This window comes from Sesamum indicum, linkage group LG5, assembly GCF_000512975.1.
Source record: "Sesamum indicum cultivar Zhongzhi No. 13 linkage group LG5, S_indicum_v1.0, whole genome shotgun sequence".
In the NCBI taxonomy this organism is placed as follows: Eukaryota; Viridiplantae; Streptophyta; class Magnoliopsida; order Lamiales; family Pedaliaceae; genus Sesamum; species Sesamum indicum.
Window position 1 is genome coordinate 13,282,081 of NC_026149.1, and position 19,062 is coordinate 13,301,142.

At 29.0% G+C, this 19,062-nt stretch overlaps 1 protein-coding gene across 1 annotated transcript; it reads right to left on the reverse strand.

Moving 5' to 3' along the window:
• Positions 631-3,412, reverse strand: LOC105162566 (regulatory protein NPR5-like). The gene is given in 4 exon segments (XM_011080624.2): positions 631-1,220; positions 1,223-1,693; positions 2,636-2,688; positions 2,691-3,412. Coding segments are annotated over 4 exon segments (1,356 nt in total). The 5' UTR covers positions 3,103-3,412; the 3' UTR covers positions 631-800.

Consider the following 19,062-nt stretch of genomic DNA (forward strand, 5'->3'; position numbering starts at 1 on the left):
ACCATAAAAGAAAAAATTGGAAAGATTTTTAGACAATTATGCAGGAATTTGTACAAAGATTTATAAGGTCTGTCAAACTCCTTTGCAAGCAAATATATATATAGAATTTTTATTTTTATTTGTACAAAATGATGTACGTTGGATTTTACATTCTATTTAATAAAAATATACACATCAAGTGTGTAAATTATTTTTTTATTTAGTATATATATTGAATTGAAATTAAACCATCTATATATACAAAAAAAAAATACATATGTTATAAATATACCTATTTAAAAGCAATGCGAGATACAATTAAATACATAAAAACACTCATATATATATATATATATATTACAGTTTGATTAAATTGTATTTTTCATTCTATAATTATACTTTTTTTGATATTTTAATTTTATAATTTGTTAGGGTTGCAAAATAATGTTTCCTAATTAAATTCGAGTATGACTGTTAATATAAAAAACTAAAAATAAAAAAAAAGTATATATAATTAGAGAAGGAAAAATATAATTAAACCTTATATTTAAAATATATATATATAAGTGTTTCATTTAATTTCAAAAAGAATTATTGAAGTAGTAATTAATTTGTAGAGTGAGAGAGTATTTATAACTGTAAATCTGAAAAAATAAAAAAACCAAAGCCCTCAAATATCAAAATCAACTAATTGTCATCTCCTTGCATTCTCAAACTACCCTTTTGCAGATCTTCCATCCCATATTACTCAAAACAGTTCTGTATATATAGAGAGAGAGAGAGAGGGAGGAGGGGAGAGAGAGAGAGAGAGAGAGGATGTGTTAATACTGATGATCATGGGAGTGATGATGGTACATTGAAGTCCCACGTCGATTCATTGCGGCGGCCGCTGCCATGTTAGCTCCGCCGCTGCTTGCGCTGCTACCATGATCATCACCGTTCGGTGCATAAACGGCGGTGGACGACGGCGCACTCGCGTTCTCCGCCTCCCTCGAGATCACCATTGCTGCTGACTGCACCAGCTCAAGACAAAGCCTCAGCTTGTTGGGCTCGATATGGGCTAACCCTGGAACGGCGCCTTTGAAGAGAAAATCTGATGTTAGGGTTCGGAGCACATCCAACGGAGTGATCCCATCAACGGTTCGGCAATTGGGATCAGCGTGGTGGTCCAGGAGCACCGCCACCATGTCCGGCGACACCATCTCTGCGGCGATATGAAGTGGGGTTTTGCCCGCCGGCCCGCCGGACCCGCCGGGTAGTTAACATCGGCTGCGCCGAGTTCGAGCAGAGCTTTCACTACTTCCCGGCTGCAATTCTCTACTGCGTAATGCAGTGCTAATGCTTCATCAAGATTGAGACCTTCTCCCATGACCATGAGCTTGACGAGTTCGACGTCGGAGGAGTCAAGGGCCCGCCTCATTCGCCTGATTTTCTGCTCCTCAAGGTCAGCGGCGGCGCCTAGGTGGTGATGATGGTGATGGTGGGGAGGGAGGAGGGAGCGGTGGGCGAGGGAGGACTTGAGGCGGAGCTCTTCAATTCTTGCGACAACGTCGACAGGGAGGTGTTTGGCTAGGATTTCCGGTGGGAGGCCTGATTTTGCTACTAGATGAGAACAAGTAGTCCAAAGTTGGTGCAATTCTTGTTTTCTTGAAGCTATTAAAACCTTCATCACATCTTGAATTGATGCTTTCTCTACCATGCTTTCCAATTGTTTCTGCAAATCCCACATTCATCAACATCATTTACGTACATATATATAAAAACATCAATAATTGAAATATACATTGGTATCAACCTCTTGTAATTGCATTATGCATACAAGTCAAGTGTACATATAAAAAAATATTTAATAATTTTCATGATTAGATCGAAGTATTCTGCAGCAGGACAGGACGGACTTGATAATAAATGACTGATAAACAGAATATAAGGTTGAACATTAAATTATAACATAAAAGTGAAAATTTCTAATTATCTAAACTAATAAAAAAAACAAATGTATTATACTTGTCATGCGATTAGTTAGTGAATCATACTATAAGTGTATTACACTTGATATATAATTCATTTAGGTCTAACCAAATCTAGTATGGACTACAATTTTTGAGAGAATTGGAATGGTTTACTAGTATAGATGTAGATTGTGATAAATATAATAGATCTAAATACTATTAGTTTAGATATAATTGGGTAAGGAATGTGATTGCTCATTTCCATCAAAGAAACCAAATGAGGAAAGTTGGGGTTGTTTGGGAAATAAAGATTTGATGAGATCACTGTGGAAAGACAAGACTAGAGATCAAGAAACCAAATGTAGAAAGTTGTCAATGTGGATTGGAAAGAGGGGTTAAACCCCAACTCAAAAAGAACAACATTCTTACATGAAATTATCAAGATGGGAACTTGACATCATGTGTCAAAACAGCACAACCTTGTACATAAGTTGCTCAAAAGTATGCAAGAAAACAAATCAAACCCAAAGTTAAATCAGATAGTACTGCAGAAGGGTTCATCATAACAGAAGGAAAAACTATACACAAATACCCACAAACTTTTCTGCATCTCTTTTTCACCTGAAAAAAATATATTCTGATCCGAGAACACAAAGCCCAGAATTATTAGTTCATTTAAATCCTTAAAAAACACGAGGAAAAACCTGAGTAAGCAAAGCAAGTTGTTCGACACCAAAAGATCTAGCGGCTGCGAGGGGTCAAGAGCAAGATCAACGGCGGAGGAGCAATGTGTGTGCCAGCAACCCCTCTCCCCACAATTAGACCGTGGCTCATGCTTCTGGGGTACAATCGAAACATGCCCACTGTACAAGAACTGCAGAAGCAACAAGAAAACCTCATATCCCACAGAGTTCACCGGTATCACCTGTGTGATGGGGCCTCTGGGAGAGCCCGTACCGGGGCCCATTCTCAACGGGTCCAGGCCCGACGACTGAGAGTCGGGCCCGCAGAAGAAGTTCCTGAAGAACAGGCTTCGGGCTGCTAAGATGCACCTGTGGGCATGGACGAGACGGCCCTCTACGCTGAAGGTCACATCGCTGAAAGCCTGACCGTTGATGAGCAGATTGAGGTAGTCCAAGGAGAGAGATCTTAAGGAGTCTTCAGGGCTCATTTTTCACACTGCAGATTGCAAGAAAGAACACTGTGTGTTGTGCGTGTAATTGCTGTAGATGATGATGAACTGTGGAGAGAGAGAGAGAGAGAGGTATACAGAGAATGAATTGAAGGAGAAAAGTATGTGCTGGTGTTAGCTTTAGTTTAAGTGGAAGTGGCTTCATTTAATCATTCTTCATCTCTTCTTCAACTCGTTGATGATGATGATGATGAGCTATACTGTGGCTGCCTATTTCTTGTGAGAATGAGATTCCTCTTATCTCTCTCTCTCTCTCTATGGTAAATATTGAGATGAGAGAGAGACAGACAGAGAGAGAGGTAATATGAATGGCTAATATAGGCGGCTGAGAATATATTTAACTTTTAAGAGAAATGGATTAGTGACTTAATTACGAATTAATCTACGTAGTGGATAAAATATGATGGGGTGTATATATATATATATATATATATGGAATTAGAAAAGAAATTATTAATCACAACATTTTATTAATCTCATTTTGGTTGTTACATGCATGATGGATATTATTATTTATGTTATCCTCCTATGTTAAATTTTGTTAGCATATATAATTGAATGCGTATGTAAATTCACCACAACAAATATATTACTTTTAATTATATATAGAGTTATTATTTAATTATTATGATAAAAATAAATAATGTGAATTTAATTGAGTATATTAGTTGTTTAAATTATTTATGGAATTAATCACATTTGAATTTTTAGATTAATAATAAAATTTATAAGTTTTAGTCACAAAAATAGATGATGAATGTTTGTGTATGGTTTAGCAGTGTGGCAATCATAAATATATGTAAGTTATATAAAGTCAAAAAAGACATTATCCCAAAAATTGTCCTTCTTTGCCTTTGGTTAATAAAATAAAATACAAGGTTAGATATTATTAATTATCATATACTATTTCTTGCATTTAGGCTAAATTGCATTTTTATCCCCCCCCAGAGGGGTTAATATTTTACATCCTTCGCTTCTATATATGCCAAGTTTAAAATAGTCACATAATTGAATTATATATATATATATATATGTTTAGTTTCACATCCTAATTTTCATTAAAAAAATTACATATTCTGTACGTGACCATTATTTTTCAACAAAAAGTGGCTCTTGGAATTAAATATGTCAAGAAAAATTCAATTTCAGAATAAAAAAATGTAGATCCTCTTATTATATATGGGACTGAAAATAAAATTTCGCCCCAATATTTTTCATCCCACGGGAGACAAGGGTCTAAACTTTTCGTACCAATATTTTAAATTTTTTTTTTTCATTTGGTCCCAAAAAGCAACTTTTTGTTAAAAAAAATGACCACGTGATTTTGCCATTTATTATTTTTATGGAAGTTGGGTTGTGGGACTAAATGTGTCGAGAAAATTCAATTATGAAACTATTTTAAAATTTACGTAAAATAAAAGACTAAAAGTGTAGACTCTTTATCTTGTAGACAAAAATGCAACTTTGTCATGCATATATATACATGTATTTATCAGTACCTTATTATTAAGTGAGAGCACCCTTTTAATGTCTTATTTTTTCTTTTTATCTTACCAATTTATATATATATATTCTAAAATTTAATTAAATTAATTAATTTATTTATTAACTTCCCACCCTCCCATTCAACACCCCCAACCACTCTTCTAAACCCCCAAAGTTGTCCACTTTTTTTTAGTTTTCACTAACTTTAATTTTTATTTTATTTTAATTTCTTCTATTAAAATGTGCTTTTTAAAATAAAAATTATTTCTTAAGATTTCTATTTGATTGTACACTTTCATTTGAGTGTGTAAACATGTGCCGGTATGAATAATTACATAAATTAGTGTTTTTTTTTTCTTGGCAAAATAATCATATTTCACAAACAAGTAAGTACATTTTGCCCTATAATTAAGGAAGTGAAACATGCTTTTGAGCGCAAAAGTTTTTTTTTTTTTTAAATAAATCAATTACAATTACAATCATTTGACAAAAACTATTATAATAATATCATATCCTGTGCAGTAGACAAAAACTCCTATTATGCAGTAGACAACGCTATGCAATAATCAACAACATTGGTTGATTAGTGATCTGTGGGTTTTGTTGTAATGTATGAAAATTATATGAGTAAGAAGAACAAAGTAAGGTCAAATGAATATTAGTCTTATTCATTTAATTCGATATTATAAAATAAAAAGAAATTGCTTGAATAGATTACAAAATAACTAATGCAATTGATTCTGGTCACCTATTCTAATAAACATTTCATGCACACGGCCGGTTCGCCCATGGCCTCTAAAATTATGGGGCCTCAGCTTCGCTGACTGAGCTAGGCCTCATTGACGAGTGCAAAAGTAATTTTTTACAACGTAATTTTGGCCCCTTTTCAAGAATAACAATTGAAATTATGTTCTACCCAAATCACGTTTTGATAAAAATTATAATTTTTAATATTTAAAATTCTACTTCAATTATTTTTTAATTTAATTACCTAATATATACTTATGAAATAATCTTGTTAATTCCTTCATTAACCTGCTTAATAAAGAAACCTCCTTTTAAACCTATCATTCCTTCTCTAGCAATTAATCTTATTCTCTCCAATCGATATTCTCACTAAAATAAAATTTAGTGAGAAACTATGGTAAAAATAATAATTATTAAGCATGATATTGGTCGTATTCTCTCCAATCGATATTGGTTATAGACTAAAATTATGGTAAATAATAATTAATTATTAATCATAATTAAATAAAAATTAATATAAAAATTTAAATTATATATTCATCATAAAAACTTTTTTTATTATTAACTATTATACATGATAAATATTTTAGCCGCACTCATAAACTTCGAATTTTAATTTACTATTTTTTTTTAAAAAAATAATTAATTTCATTGATCTTTTAATATTTCTCTAACTTGTAGTTTATTTATTACTTGGAGGAATTATTGACATAAGAATGAAATTAGTTTCCGTATATAACTATGTACAATTTGCAGTTGTATATTATAAAATTGTGAATCCAAACACCAAAATCAATATTATATGAAAAATCAATTAAATTCTATAAATGAGGTCGAATTTAGTTGACGAAACTGACGTGCCATGATGTTAGAGATCATGGATTTGAACCCCGTCTTATACGTGGGATGTTGTTTTTATTGAATAGTAGGTGTATTGTTTTTATTGAATAGTAGATAGTGTTTCTACGGTAATAGTAGGCGTTGGTTTGATTTAGTGCATGTATTTGATTATTTTAATTAATAATAATTTGATATCGCTCTTACTTTAAAATAAAAAAATAAAAATTAATTATCTCATAATTAAGTATGCAATCAACGGGGGTTTTAATATTTTTTAATTCATCGAACATTAGTATATTAATATGTTAAAATAATAAATTCTTCAAGTAGCTTATTGCATTTAAATTGCAAGTTATTAATAAACCAGTTAAATAATTAAACCAAACCCCCTACAAAACCAGATAAATACACATTGTGCCCCCCCATCCAGGTAAATTGTAGGGCGTGTTTGGCAGGAGGGAACTGTTCCTTCACACCCACCCACCCCCACCCAGACATGAAAAGAAGAAAGAAAAGGTTCACCGTATGATGGAACAACACATCACTGACAGTCTTATGATTTGAAGTCCTTCGATTTGATATTTGACTTGTCATTTCAAACCTCTCTTCATTCATTTCCCTTTTCACCCACACTTTCTGATTGAACCCTACCCCCCACCCCCCCTTTTGTGTATGAATTTTTTCCCTCTCAAATATGCCCACAAACTGTCGATAATAATGTCTAACTCAATTGATAAAATCAAAATCTCGTAATTTTAAAATTATGAGTTTGAATTTTATTAATATATAAAATTTTATTCTATTTTAACATCAGACATTGTTCTTTAATAATAATTATTTATTAAATATAGTTATCTGATAATAATTATTTGTGTGTAATTATTATAATATCAGTTATTATTAAATATAAATATTTAATATTAATGATCGTAATCAATATATTCAAAATAATAATAACTCATCACTTTTACTTTTAAACAATAATATAAGCCGCAAACTCTTGAGGTACATCTTTCAGTCTATTTTCATGTTTTTTTTTTTTTTGTGGGCTTAAAAATATCCCCCACTTTATTTGGCTTTTTTTCAGTGGTCTTCATTAATTTTTCTCCTTTTTCCCTCCCAAACACATATTGGAGAGGAATAATTAAAAAAAAATGTATTTTTGATGCTATAAGTTGGTCTATATATGTTCAAATTTTATTATATATTTCGAGAGTTTTATCTGTCGTGTAGTGAGTTGGTTTGTCATGGTTAAGTCTATTTTAATAAAAAAATAGCAAAAAAATACAAAAGGGACTAATTTAAAAAAAATAAAAAATAAAAAATATTTTGAAATTGAAATCGAATATCGAGACTTAAAATAGATTTTACTTGTGGTTAATACCATAAACGGCCAAATAATTGGGTTCCTTTAGGGGTAAATTACACTATAATTAGAAAATTAGGCTAAAAATACTCCAAAATTTTATTATTATTTATGTAATCAATTTTTGAATAGTCAAAATTAAAAATTCTCAATCAAATTTCAAAGTACCAGTGAAATAAACTAAAATCAACACTAAGTCAAACAAAATAATGAATTAAATTTCTTTTAAATAAAAAAAAAATGAAATGGACATGAACCCGAATCGTAAAGCAACCTCCAATAGAGAAAAAACAAAGAAACGTTAGAAGAAACTATGGCCATTCAATTAATTTGCAGTGTTGATTGAAATGACAAATGATACGACCGAAACTAAACGTTGTTTCGGCTGAGGTTGACAGTCTGTTATGTAACGGATCTTCATTTTGGTCTAATCTTAATTCTTTCCATTTCATTAATTAATTATGATTCTTGAAATTATTTAATATAAATTAACATAATACCTCTGATATATATATATATATGGTGATATTATTATTTTAGTAAGGTTGATTACAATAGATTTTAATGGTCATTTGATTTTTATGTTTGAAAAAAATTAGGATAAATTAGAATGAATTTTCATGAGATTTGGTAAAATTATAAATAATCGCTTATTGTCTGAAAAATTATCAAACACCCCCTAGTTTAAGGGTTGTCTAGCAATTAATCCAATTCACTAGTCTATGTTGGGTTCTATGATTATAACTCTACTTATTTTTTTTTTTGAAATTTTTTATTGTTTTTTTCATGGACTAAATGAATAATTTTTTTATATTTTTTAAGTTTTTTCATACACCTCACCCATTTTTTTTTTTATAATTTTTCAAAAAAGTATAGTTGCATAATTCTAAACTTTCGTCTGAGGGGTGTTTGTTATTTTTCAAACATCAAAGGTATTTTGTAACTGTAACATATTTTAAAAGAACTCATTGATGTTAGCAAGCAACAATAATTACTTACAGAATTTTCACTATATGTATCTGCGTTTTAATAAATATGTATAATAATTATTTTATAATGATAAAATTATTTATTTTTATAATTGGTATTGGTATATATGAAATCAAATATGCTTTATGGGATTTTCAAAATGGTCCAAAATTAAGAAAATCCGACTCGTTTAGTCTTCTGCTTTACCGAATTTATTGAATTAAAATGTATGGATTTTTATAATTTTGGGACCAATTTTAAAGATTTCGTACAACAGATAATTCAAAATAATAAATCCCTTTCCTATAAAACTAAAAATGTGATCTCGTCCACCATTCATATATATATATATAGATATAGATATAGGTAGATACATAAATGGAAGGTTGGCCTATTTTGACTTGTTAAAAATTAGAAATGGATCCGAAAGGCTGACAACCAAAAATGGGGTTTGACATTAAAGAGAAAAAGAATAGGTCTTGATGAATTGAATTGCAATTTGAGATATGATTAGTGGCAATTGGATCCCCCAAACTCCTGTCCCTTTGAATATGTTGTAGTAATTTACGAGAATGTCTCTAATTTCTACGAACATGCATGCATGTCATCATAAGATCATGCATGCCCAATCAATCACTCAATTTACCAATTTGAAATTTTGAATTAATTTGTTCACGTTATTGCCAATGGTACCATTTTTTGGGGGGTATTGCCAATGGTAGCATTTCAAAATTTCAAGAAACCAGCCATGTGTACGTACGTACCCCAGGCCTAGACTCTGGCTAGTGGGGACTGATTGAAAGGGAGAGAATTAACTAATACGGTTATTTAAAGGATCAAAAGAAATTAAGTTATTATAAAAATAATGGAAAATAAGGGGAAAAAAATATAATTTTAGTCCTGTAAATTAGTGAAAATAATTTTGATTATGTTCAAAATTAAATTTATAATTTGATCTTATAATTTTAAAAGTTATAGCAATTTTAGTTCTTTATGGCCAATTTGACTAGAAAAGATTCCACATTTATCAGCAATGTCAACACCTAAATTGGGGCTTCCAGTAAATTTAATGATATGACCTTCCAACGTATATATATATATATATATTACTTGGCTAAATAAACTTACAACTTGAAAAAACTTGTCATGTCAGCAAGTGATAATTTTATTTTTGCCAAGTCATTTTTTAAAAAAGAACAATCGATCTGCTAATTTAGGTGTTGACATGGCAGGTGATATAGAACTTTTTAGCCAAATTAGCCAAAAATGACTAAAATTGCCATAATTTTTAAAATTACAAGACCAAATTATGAATTTTAATTTGAACATGACCAAAATTGATCATTCCTACACCAGAAGTCAGCACGCGTTAAAATCTATAGTAAATCAATAGTATCTACAATGGTCGGACAAAATTGATATAAAATTAAATTTTGAGGTGGTTAATCAACATCACTATGATTTTACCCATTATCAAAATATTTCTCACAATCTTTAACTGTAGCAAATATTTTGACATCACTTGCAGAAATAATTAAAAGTTAAAAGCCGTTGCACAGTCATGATAAATGAGATATATTATGATTTTTTACTTTAAATCATATTAGTTAACTATAGTGAAAAGTCATATTTTGACATCATAAAAATCTACAAGGGTTAAAGTCTACTACCATTAAGTTCGACTTAATTATATTTTTAATCTTGTAATTATACTCTTTTGACGTATAGTCCCGTAACTTCTTAATTATGATTCCAAAAATTTTCAAAATTTATCAAAAAATAGCATGTATCACTCATGTGCTATTTAAAAGTTGGAAAACGAACTTATTAGTTGAATTATGATGACGTGATAAGTGGTGGCCGATGTGAAAGAAAAACATAAGCTGCCACGTCAGCAAAAATCAACCAATAAGATGTACCAATTTATAACCGATTGTATGACTGGTATACGCCGTTTTCCAATCAACTTTGTCCTGAAATTACAAAATTTTAAAAAAAAAAATAAAAGATCATTTTACAACTCTAACAAATTACATGCTACGGTATCATATGACTATAATTACTAGGTTGATCAATTAATTTCTCATTTTTTATTTCCCACCTAAAACAAGTGGTCTTTAAAATATCTCAAAAACTATAAGTATATATCCCCCTAAGGTGAAAGTTGCTTAATAATAACCATTTTTGCTTAATTAACTAATCCTTTGAACAATAGAGTATAAGTTAAATAATGATGGAGTCCAATATTTAAGAGACAAGGTACCTTTAATATCAATTATGGTTTGTTGGATATATATATATATATATTAATTTATATAAAAATCTCCAGCTTGTGATCCCATGTTGTCGGAAGTAGGGACTCGAATCATTGGTCTATTACATATTTTAGCAATAAAATTGATGCTGTCATTAATATTTAATTACTATGGTCTCAACTTGCCCCATCGACAGGTTTCTAAACTGGGAAAAAGCTGTAAAATTCCTCTAATATTTTATTCTTAAGTGTTGTGTGCTATAGCAACACTAGAAATGGGCCGACAATCATTCATCATTTTTAAATTAGTTTAAGTACAAAGTGTTAGCTGTTGTTGGTTTCATTTTTATTCTTAATTTTCAGCTTTTTGCAACAGTAATTAATATTGTGCAGGATGTCGAGATCATTCCAAGAGTATTCGAGAAAAGTCTGAAATAAAAGATCGTTAGGATCGCTAGGAGATTTTCAGCTAATACTTTTTTATACTTAAGTTAATTCGAGCTCGAGATAAAATAATTCGAACTGAAAATATTTAGTATTGGCAAATTGTAACAAAATATATGTTACTGTAAATGGAGTATAATAAATGTATTTATAGGACCAAATGCGCCCACTTGCTTGGTTCGTGTGGCACGAATCTCTAGCTAGGTGCAATCAAGCGATCAACAGCCTCGATTTACGGTTACTGGAGCGGGTCGGGTTAGTAATCATAATATATCACAATTGAAAAGAAAACCAATGATCCATTTCTCAAGTGGTGATCAGGATGAGGTTTGATAATTAAGAAATTGTGAGTTTAAATCCCACGAATATAGGTATTTAGTGCACTTTTAATAGTAGTATGTTTGGTTTTTTATTTATTTTGAATTTGTTGGTTAATTTAGAAATATTAATGTATTGCATACTGAATATTTTAGTAATAGAATATTCGTTCATTTCACTAGAAAAAAAATTAAAATTTTTGCAGCATGATAGGATGTGTTTTACCACCCAAATGCATACGTAATTTAAGTGTTTTAGAATGAATTTATTGCATTGATAATTGAATTATGCATCTTTTATGTGAATGATTGATATTACCCGTTTGAAGAAAAGACAGCCAAAAAGTGATCAAGGAAAGATGAGAAGAAAAAAGACTCGAGCATCAAATAGGACGTGATCGTGCAGTTGATTTGTGTGTTTCACATGATTTATAGGGACAAGAAAATTAGGTTAGATAATTGCAGCTATCTCAATTGTTTGGTTTAGGTTCAACTGTTTTCACTAATGCAAATGCTATTATTGCTCAGTCTTGAGGTAATAAGTTTTGACTTAGATGCTTGAGTCAAATCAATTACAATAGGAAAACAGGAACTTATTATGGCCATCCTAATAGATTTCTAGGTTGATTGCTAGGTTATAAAATTAATCTTGTGTGATCACTGATCAATCATTAACATAACGATTAGGTGATACACTCCCTAGGGTCGGAATTCTTTTCTATTGGTTTCTTTTTTATAATTTATCTCTGCTTTCTATTTAATTTCTATTAGTTAGTGGTAATTATTAATTCAAATTCCCCCCCATTTGGTTACTGCAACTTGATTGAGAAATTAATTCGTAGTTTCATAGGGATTCGACCTAGTTCCACTACTACTACAGTTGTAAAATCAATATTTAATTTTGACAGTTTGAACGAACCGGTCACTACACTATTAATGACCATGCTTTGAAAATCATGGTAAATCACCACAATTAACCACGGTTAAATAAAATCAAAGCGAAAATTTATATTTTTACCACGTTTGATCAATATAGTTTTTAGCCATAGTTAAAATATTTATCATGGTTTTTGTCATGACTAATATTTTGACCTCACTCGCAGAAACAACGGTTAATGACCGTTGAAAAATCGTAGTTAATTTGTATTGTTAAGATTTTTTCTTTTTAACTATAATAATTAACCGCGAAAAATCATATTTTTGCACAAAATTTTTTAACAACTTTGAAAATATAGATTTGTTGAAAACTGAGAATTGATAATGGAAAGAGAATCAAACATGGACTTAATTATTTTCTTGATGTTTTAGGGTGTCCTTATAATTCATTTTTAATTCTTTTAAAGTAGTGGATATATATAAATTAATGAAGGATGATTATGGCATTGGGGCATGATTAATTAGTGAAAACCTACCAAAAGTGGGATTTCACTATTTAAATAGTTTCCCAAATATAGAAAGATCAATGATTAACTATGTCTTTTGTTTTACTCTTTTACTTTCTTTATTATTAATGTTATGTACCAAATAAATTAAATTAAATAATTAGCTTAGTATATGGCAAGAAAGTCACCTTGGAAATGTACTACTTACATACTATATAGATGTATATGGTTAATTGCAATTAGACTTCCTTTTAAAAATATAAAATTATATATTCTTTTTTAAAAAAGTTTGAAATTATACTTAAACCCTTTCAACAATTTACTATTTACATCTAACCCTTTTTTTTTAAATTTGGACGAAAAATGCTAACGTTTATGAAAAAAATTGCATAAATTTCTAATTTACTCTTAATTTATTATTATGTAATAATTTTGTATTTAGAAAGAAAAAATTTAATAATATTAACCACTCTCTCTCTCTCTCTCTCTCTCTTATATATATATATATATATATATTACATTATCCCTTTATAAAAGTATATGAGAATTTTAAATGAGGGGTAGAATTGTAATTTATGTATTTTTATTTTCCTTACATCAGTATTTTTCATTGAAACCCTAACGAAAGGAGATCAGAAGTAAATCAAGAATTTTTAGAGGGAGTGTAAGTGTAATTTTAAATTTTTTTTGAGAAATAGTATAATTTTATATTTTTAAAGAGGAAATTTAGATGTAATCACCCATATATATATATAGAGAGAGAGAGAGAGAGAGAATTAACATGATGATAAACAATTATAATCTCTCTCTATACATATACACACGTATTATAATAATCAATTTAGGAAGAACTGAAAAAAAACAAAAAAAAAGGCTCCTAATTAACAAAAGGGGACCTCATCGTACTGAGGATCTATAGACGTGGGTAATAATTTAAAGCCTGAGAACACGTACTTACAACTTTAATTAATTACAAGCATTACCTAAAAAAAATGCATGTAATTAAACCTTAGAAGAAAATGGTCGTATCTTGCATTATTCTTCTTTTGGTAATTAAACCCTTCATATGATTATTTTTTAACTAACTGTAATTAATCAAGAAATTGGCACTAACTTATAAGAATCTAATTAAATTAAAAATTTATTACCAGATTTTGCATTTTGGACTTGGAGTCACACGAAATACAGATCAACGTGGACATCCTAAGAAGAACTTGTAAGATATTAAGATAAAATGATTCTCCTTTTTAATAATTTAAGATTTAATTTAAATGAGGTGATTGGTTAGTATAATCGTATAAGTATAAGTTTTCGATAAGATGGTTATGTAATAGAACTTCATTCATCGTACGAGGAAAAAGAAAAAGAAAAGTTTAAGCCCTTATTAATTAGTTGGGATAAAATGGAATTTTGGTCCACTAATAAAAGGTGGTGGCAGTTTCAATCCAGGTCAATTCAATATTTCTAATAAAAAATTGTATTTTGTGGAAAATGACAATTTTGGTCTAAAAAACCCTAATTTAGAAAATCTTGAATTTCTGTAGATGTCACGTGCAGGCCACGTGACAACTTCCGGTCAAATTAGGATTTGTTGGACCAAATTTGTTATTTTTTTTATAAATTACGATCCTTTATTAATGCAAATTTTTTGATTGAAATTGCTACCGCCCCTATAGTACTAGACTAGAATTTTACTATTCCAAACCAAAATTTCATAAGAAAATAATGCAATTTTGATCCACTAACATAGGAGTGGCAGCAATTCCAGTCCAGATCAATTCGAGATTTATAATAAAGGTTTCTAATTCATTAAAAATATCAATTTCGATTAAACAGGCCCTAATTTGGGGTACATACATTAATCAAATCTAGGTGTCTTACCCTCTGGTCAGACATGATTAATATAGTCAATATTTGCTAGGTACGTAATTGATTCACTCATGAAGAGAACACATGATCAAGATCCCCAAATCTTGAATTTTTAGCATATACTTTGGAGTAAAGATTTAGGAGTAATTGACCATTGGGGCATGGGCTTATTACATTCTATTTTCCAATGATTGAACTAATGGTCAGCCTTCGGCCAAAATTTAGGACACAGTTGATATTGGACAGACTAGGGCGACAGTGATACTTCGATTTCGACAGTAACCAACCTCTGTAATATTAGTTATTAATTAATTACTACTTGGTAATAATATAAATTCTGTCATTTATGAAATGTAAATTAATAAATAAAAGATTTTATACACTATAAAAAATAATATTAATAGCAGAAACCCATATATATATATATATATATATATTCCGTACAAAGTAGTGGAATTTTGCATAGCAACGAATTCATAGAAATTTTACTTTTTAATTGATTTTAGCAAAAAAAAAATTCTCGTAGCTGTTGAATTATTTCTTGTAGTGATAGTATATGATTAAAAAAATCTTCTTTTTTTCTTTTTAGAATATGATCTTCATGTGTTATAAGATACATTATTATCGAACACGATAAAAAAAATTAAATAAAATAATTTTTTATGTTAATTTCACTCAATAATATAAAATTATACAAACAAAAGTATGGGTAGCAGACATTAAAGAATCCAAGAAGAATTGAATTTTTATTAAGTCCAATCAACTATAAACGTCCTATATAGAATCACATAATTGATTTAATACTTTTTTTAAAATATTGTCTGAAAATGTAGTATCATTTTTTAATAATTAGTCTAATTTATTTTATTTTTTTTTACAAAAACATCTTAAAAGACATCTCCGAATTTTTTTAATTTATTTTCCTCCTAATAAAAAAAATCAAAATTTTAGATACTTATTTCAACTTTGTTTTGTTAAATAAAACATAGATGGATATTTAAATTTAAATTTTGCAAATATAAAACAAATAATTGAAGAAAGAAATATTTAAGCATCAAGAGTATATAATTTTTTAGTAAAAAAATATTTAAATTAAATTTGATTGAATCATATTAATTACATAATAAATATGATATATTTTTTTATATAATTAATTTGAATCCAACTCAATTTGATACAACACATCTAATCGTAATAGTATAATTTGATGTGACAAGACATGAATGCATGTGAAGGGGGTAAGAAGATATGACTGGTCGTGATCTTGACCTCTCCTTGTCAGTTCAGTTGTACACACAGTGTCACATACACACACACAACGGCTATCAGCTCCTTAAGGAACGGTCCTTGTTGCCTAGAACCCTAAGATCAACTGGACACGTGTCGCAAACCCATTATCCTTTTCACCACTTCCTCCAACAGTTCCCATTATTACACGACATTTCTACTACTGAGGTTTTGAGCAGCAGTTTCCTTCTGTAAAATGTTTCTTGGAAGCTAAGGAGGGGCACTGACTTCCACGTGCTCTCTTTCCCCCACTCTCCACCACACACTAACTCCCCTGAAATTACACATTTACTCTTATAGAATACGAGTTAAACGCTACTAATTTTTTATTTTATAAAATTTTTAAAATAATTTTAAAATTACAAAAACTCGATATATATATATAATTAACATTATTCGTTTTCTTAATTCTTAATTATATCCGTCTTTTTCATTATTATTAATTATATTCATGAAATTCAACCTCGTAACTTCATAACTGTACTATTTCGATTTTACCATTCGAACAAAATCTCTTTAATAATATCACTTTTCATTTCAAGAAAATAAAATATTGATCCAAATATTTATTTAGCAAGTCAAAACTATCGTACTAATTTACAAGAACAATCGAACTGCAAATTCTAATCATAACTGAGTTTCCGACTAAATTCAAATTATTATAAGTGCAGCCGTATATACTTTTAGGGGAACGTGATTAATTATATAATAACTATTACCACACAAATAAAAAAAAGAAAAGAAAAATATTTGGGTTGGGGTTGATGTAAGTACATTCTTTCTGCCTCTCTCTTTGGTCTGATTGATAAATCTTTCTTGACCAGAGGTGTTGTTTCTGAGTAAAAACTGACAGAGGGGTGGGTGGTGCACCGTGCACAGTTAAAAAGATTGTGTGCATGAACGGTGGTGATGGGCCCAACCAGCAATGGATTTGGATTGAGCTGTGGGGAAGATCTGGTGTGGATGCTTCATTTTCATGAATCCATCATTCCCCCTCTGTGTACTCCTTTTGAATGAGTCAAAGATGATCCCCAAAGTTTCCGCTCTTGGTCTCCTCATCCCCCTCTTTCTTTACCTACTTCCACATTTCTCTCACTTCCCAATTTAATAACTATGTTTCTATTAGGGTTGTAGACTACTCCAACTTAAACTCCATTTAAAAATATAAAATTATATTTTCTTCCTAAAAAGTCTCAAAATTACACTTGTACCCCTGACCCCGTTCCATTAAAGTTTGGATAAAAAATACCGACGTTAACTGAAAAATATAAATTTTAAATTTTTTCCTTCTACCATGTATATTTTTATACTTGTATTGAGATAAATATAATATATACATATATGGAGTGAGATTAATGTTATTATATTTTTTTTTTCATTACGAGTACAAAATTATTAAATGAGAATGTAAAAAATGGGGTAAAATTACAAATTATGTTTTTTTTTCTTTTTTGTGCTAACTACAGTATTTTTCGTTCAAACCATAAGGTGTAAAAGGTGGATTTTCAAATGGGGTGTACATGCAATTTTAATTTTTTTTTTAGAGAAGTGTAATTTTATATTTTAAGAGGGGATCTAAGTGTAATTAACTCATATTTTAGTATTCTTTTAATAATTGAATCGAAGTCGAGCTGAGTTTAAAACTTAATTAAATGAAAGATTAAATAATGATTTGATTTAAACAAATTAACTAATCAAGATTATTATAATCAATAATGAAGTGATAAAAAGAAAAGACAAAACATCAAAGGAATTTTTTTTCATAGAAATTAATAATGCATATATTTATATACTATTACCCTAAAAACTTACTTAAATGAGAAAACATATACTTGCAGAAATTAAAATTTTATTTTTTAAAAAAAGTATATTACAGCAAGTTTTCGTAAAATTTAATATAATTATCAATATTCAATCATTATTAGAAAATTCACACATAACTCTTAATATTGATGAAATTATTTTTTTATAGCCATTTGTAATTGTCAACTTTATTTTTGTTATATTTTTTTTTAAAAAATAAAAAATGTTAAAACATCAGATAAGTGGATAAAAAATTATACTAAAATATTAAGAAAACTCGTTGTAGTTTACTTTTTAAATAAAGAACGGAGCTTATCTTGAAAAATGCGAGTTGTATTTTAATCTTTAAAAATTTGAGTTGTATTTTAATAATTATTTAAAATGTAGTATAATGTTGAAAAATAAATAGCATATAAATAAGTGAAAGAAGGAAATTAATGTAATAAATTTTTTAAGCGGTAATAACATAATTATACACATCAATACTTTAATAAATTAAATAATTTATTTTTTCAATTAATATAATTTATATAAAAATGAGACGGGCATCTATATATTTTGTGAAATTTTAATTCTAAAAATAATATATTGCAAATTAATTTTAATAATTAAATGAAATATATAAGGGAGGTGGGATCCAAACCCTCGACAAGCGTGTAACTGTCTTGTCAATTGTCATCTCATCCTTATTCTTACTGCCCTATGAGTCTCGGACCACCTCCCATTACTATTTTTCTTTTTTTAAAAAAAAAGTGTTTCTTTTATTTATTAAAATTATTATTTAAATATTTAAGTGTAATATCTTAATAATTTTATTATTTTATTTAAATATTTAAGTGTAATATCTTAATAATTTATCAAATAATATAAATATATTATTTACAAATTATGAGTACTCTCTATTCAATGTCATCCCCACTTTCCACAATCGCGATCGTTTTTATAAATATGACTTATTATATCATTCGATATATTTAATTGCAAAAAATTGATTAAGTAATTCAATGCATCCAATTGGAAATTTTAATTAATCCATTAATAAATCTAAATAAAAAATATAAAAAAAAATAAACAAACAAAAAACTACTATTACAGTAGATAAATACTTATTCGACGTGGAATTTCGACATAATTTCAAGATGGTTTGGATGCGGCAGAGAGAGAGAGAGAGACCAA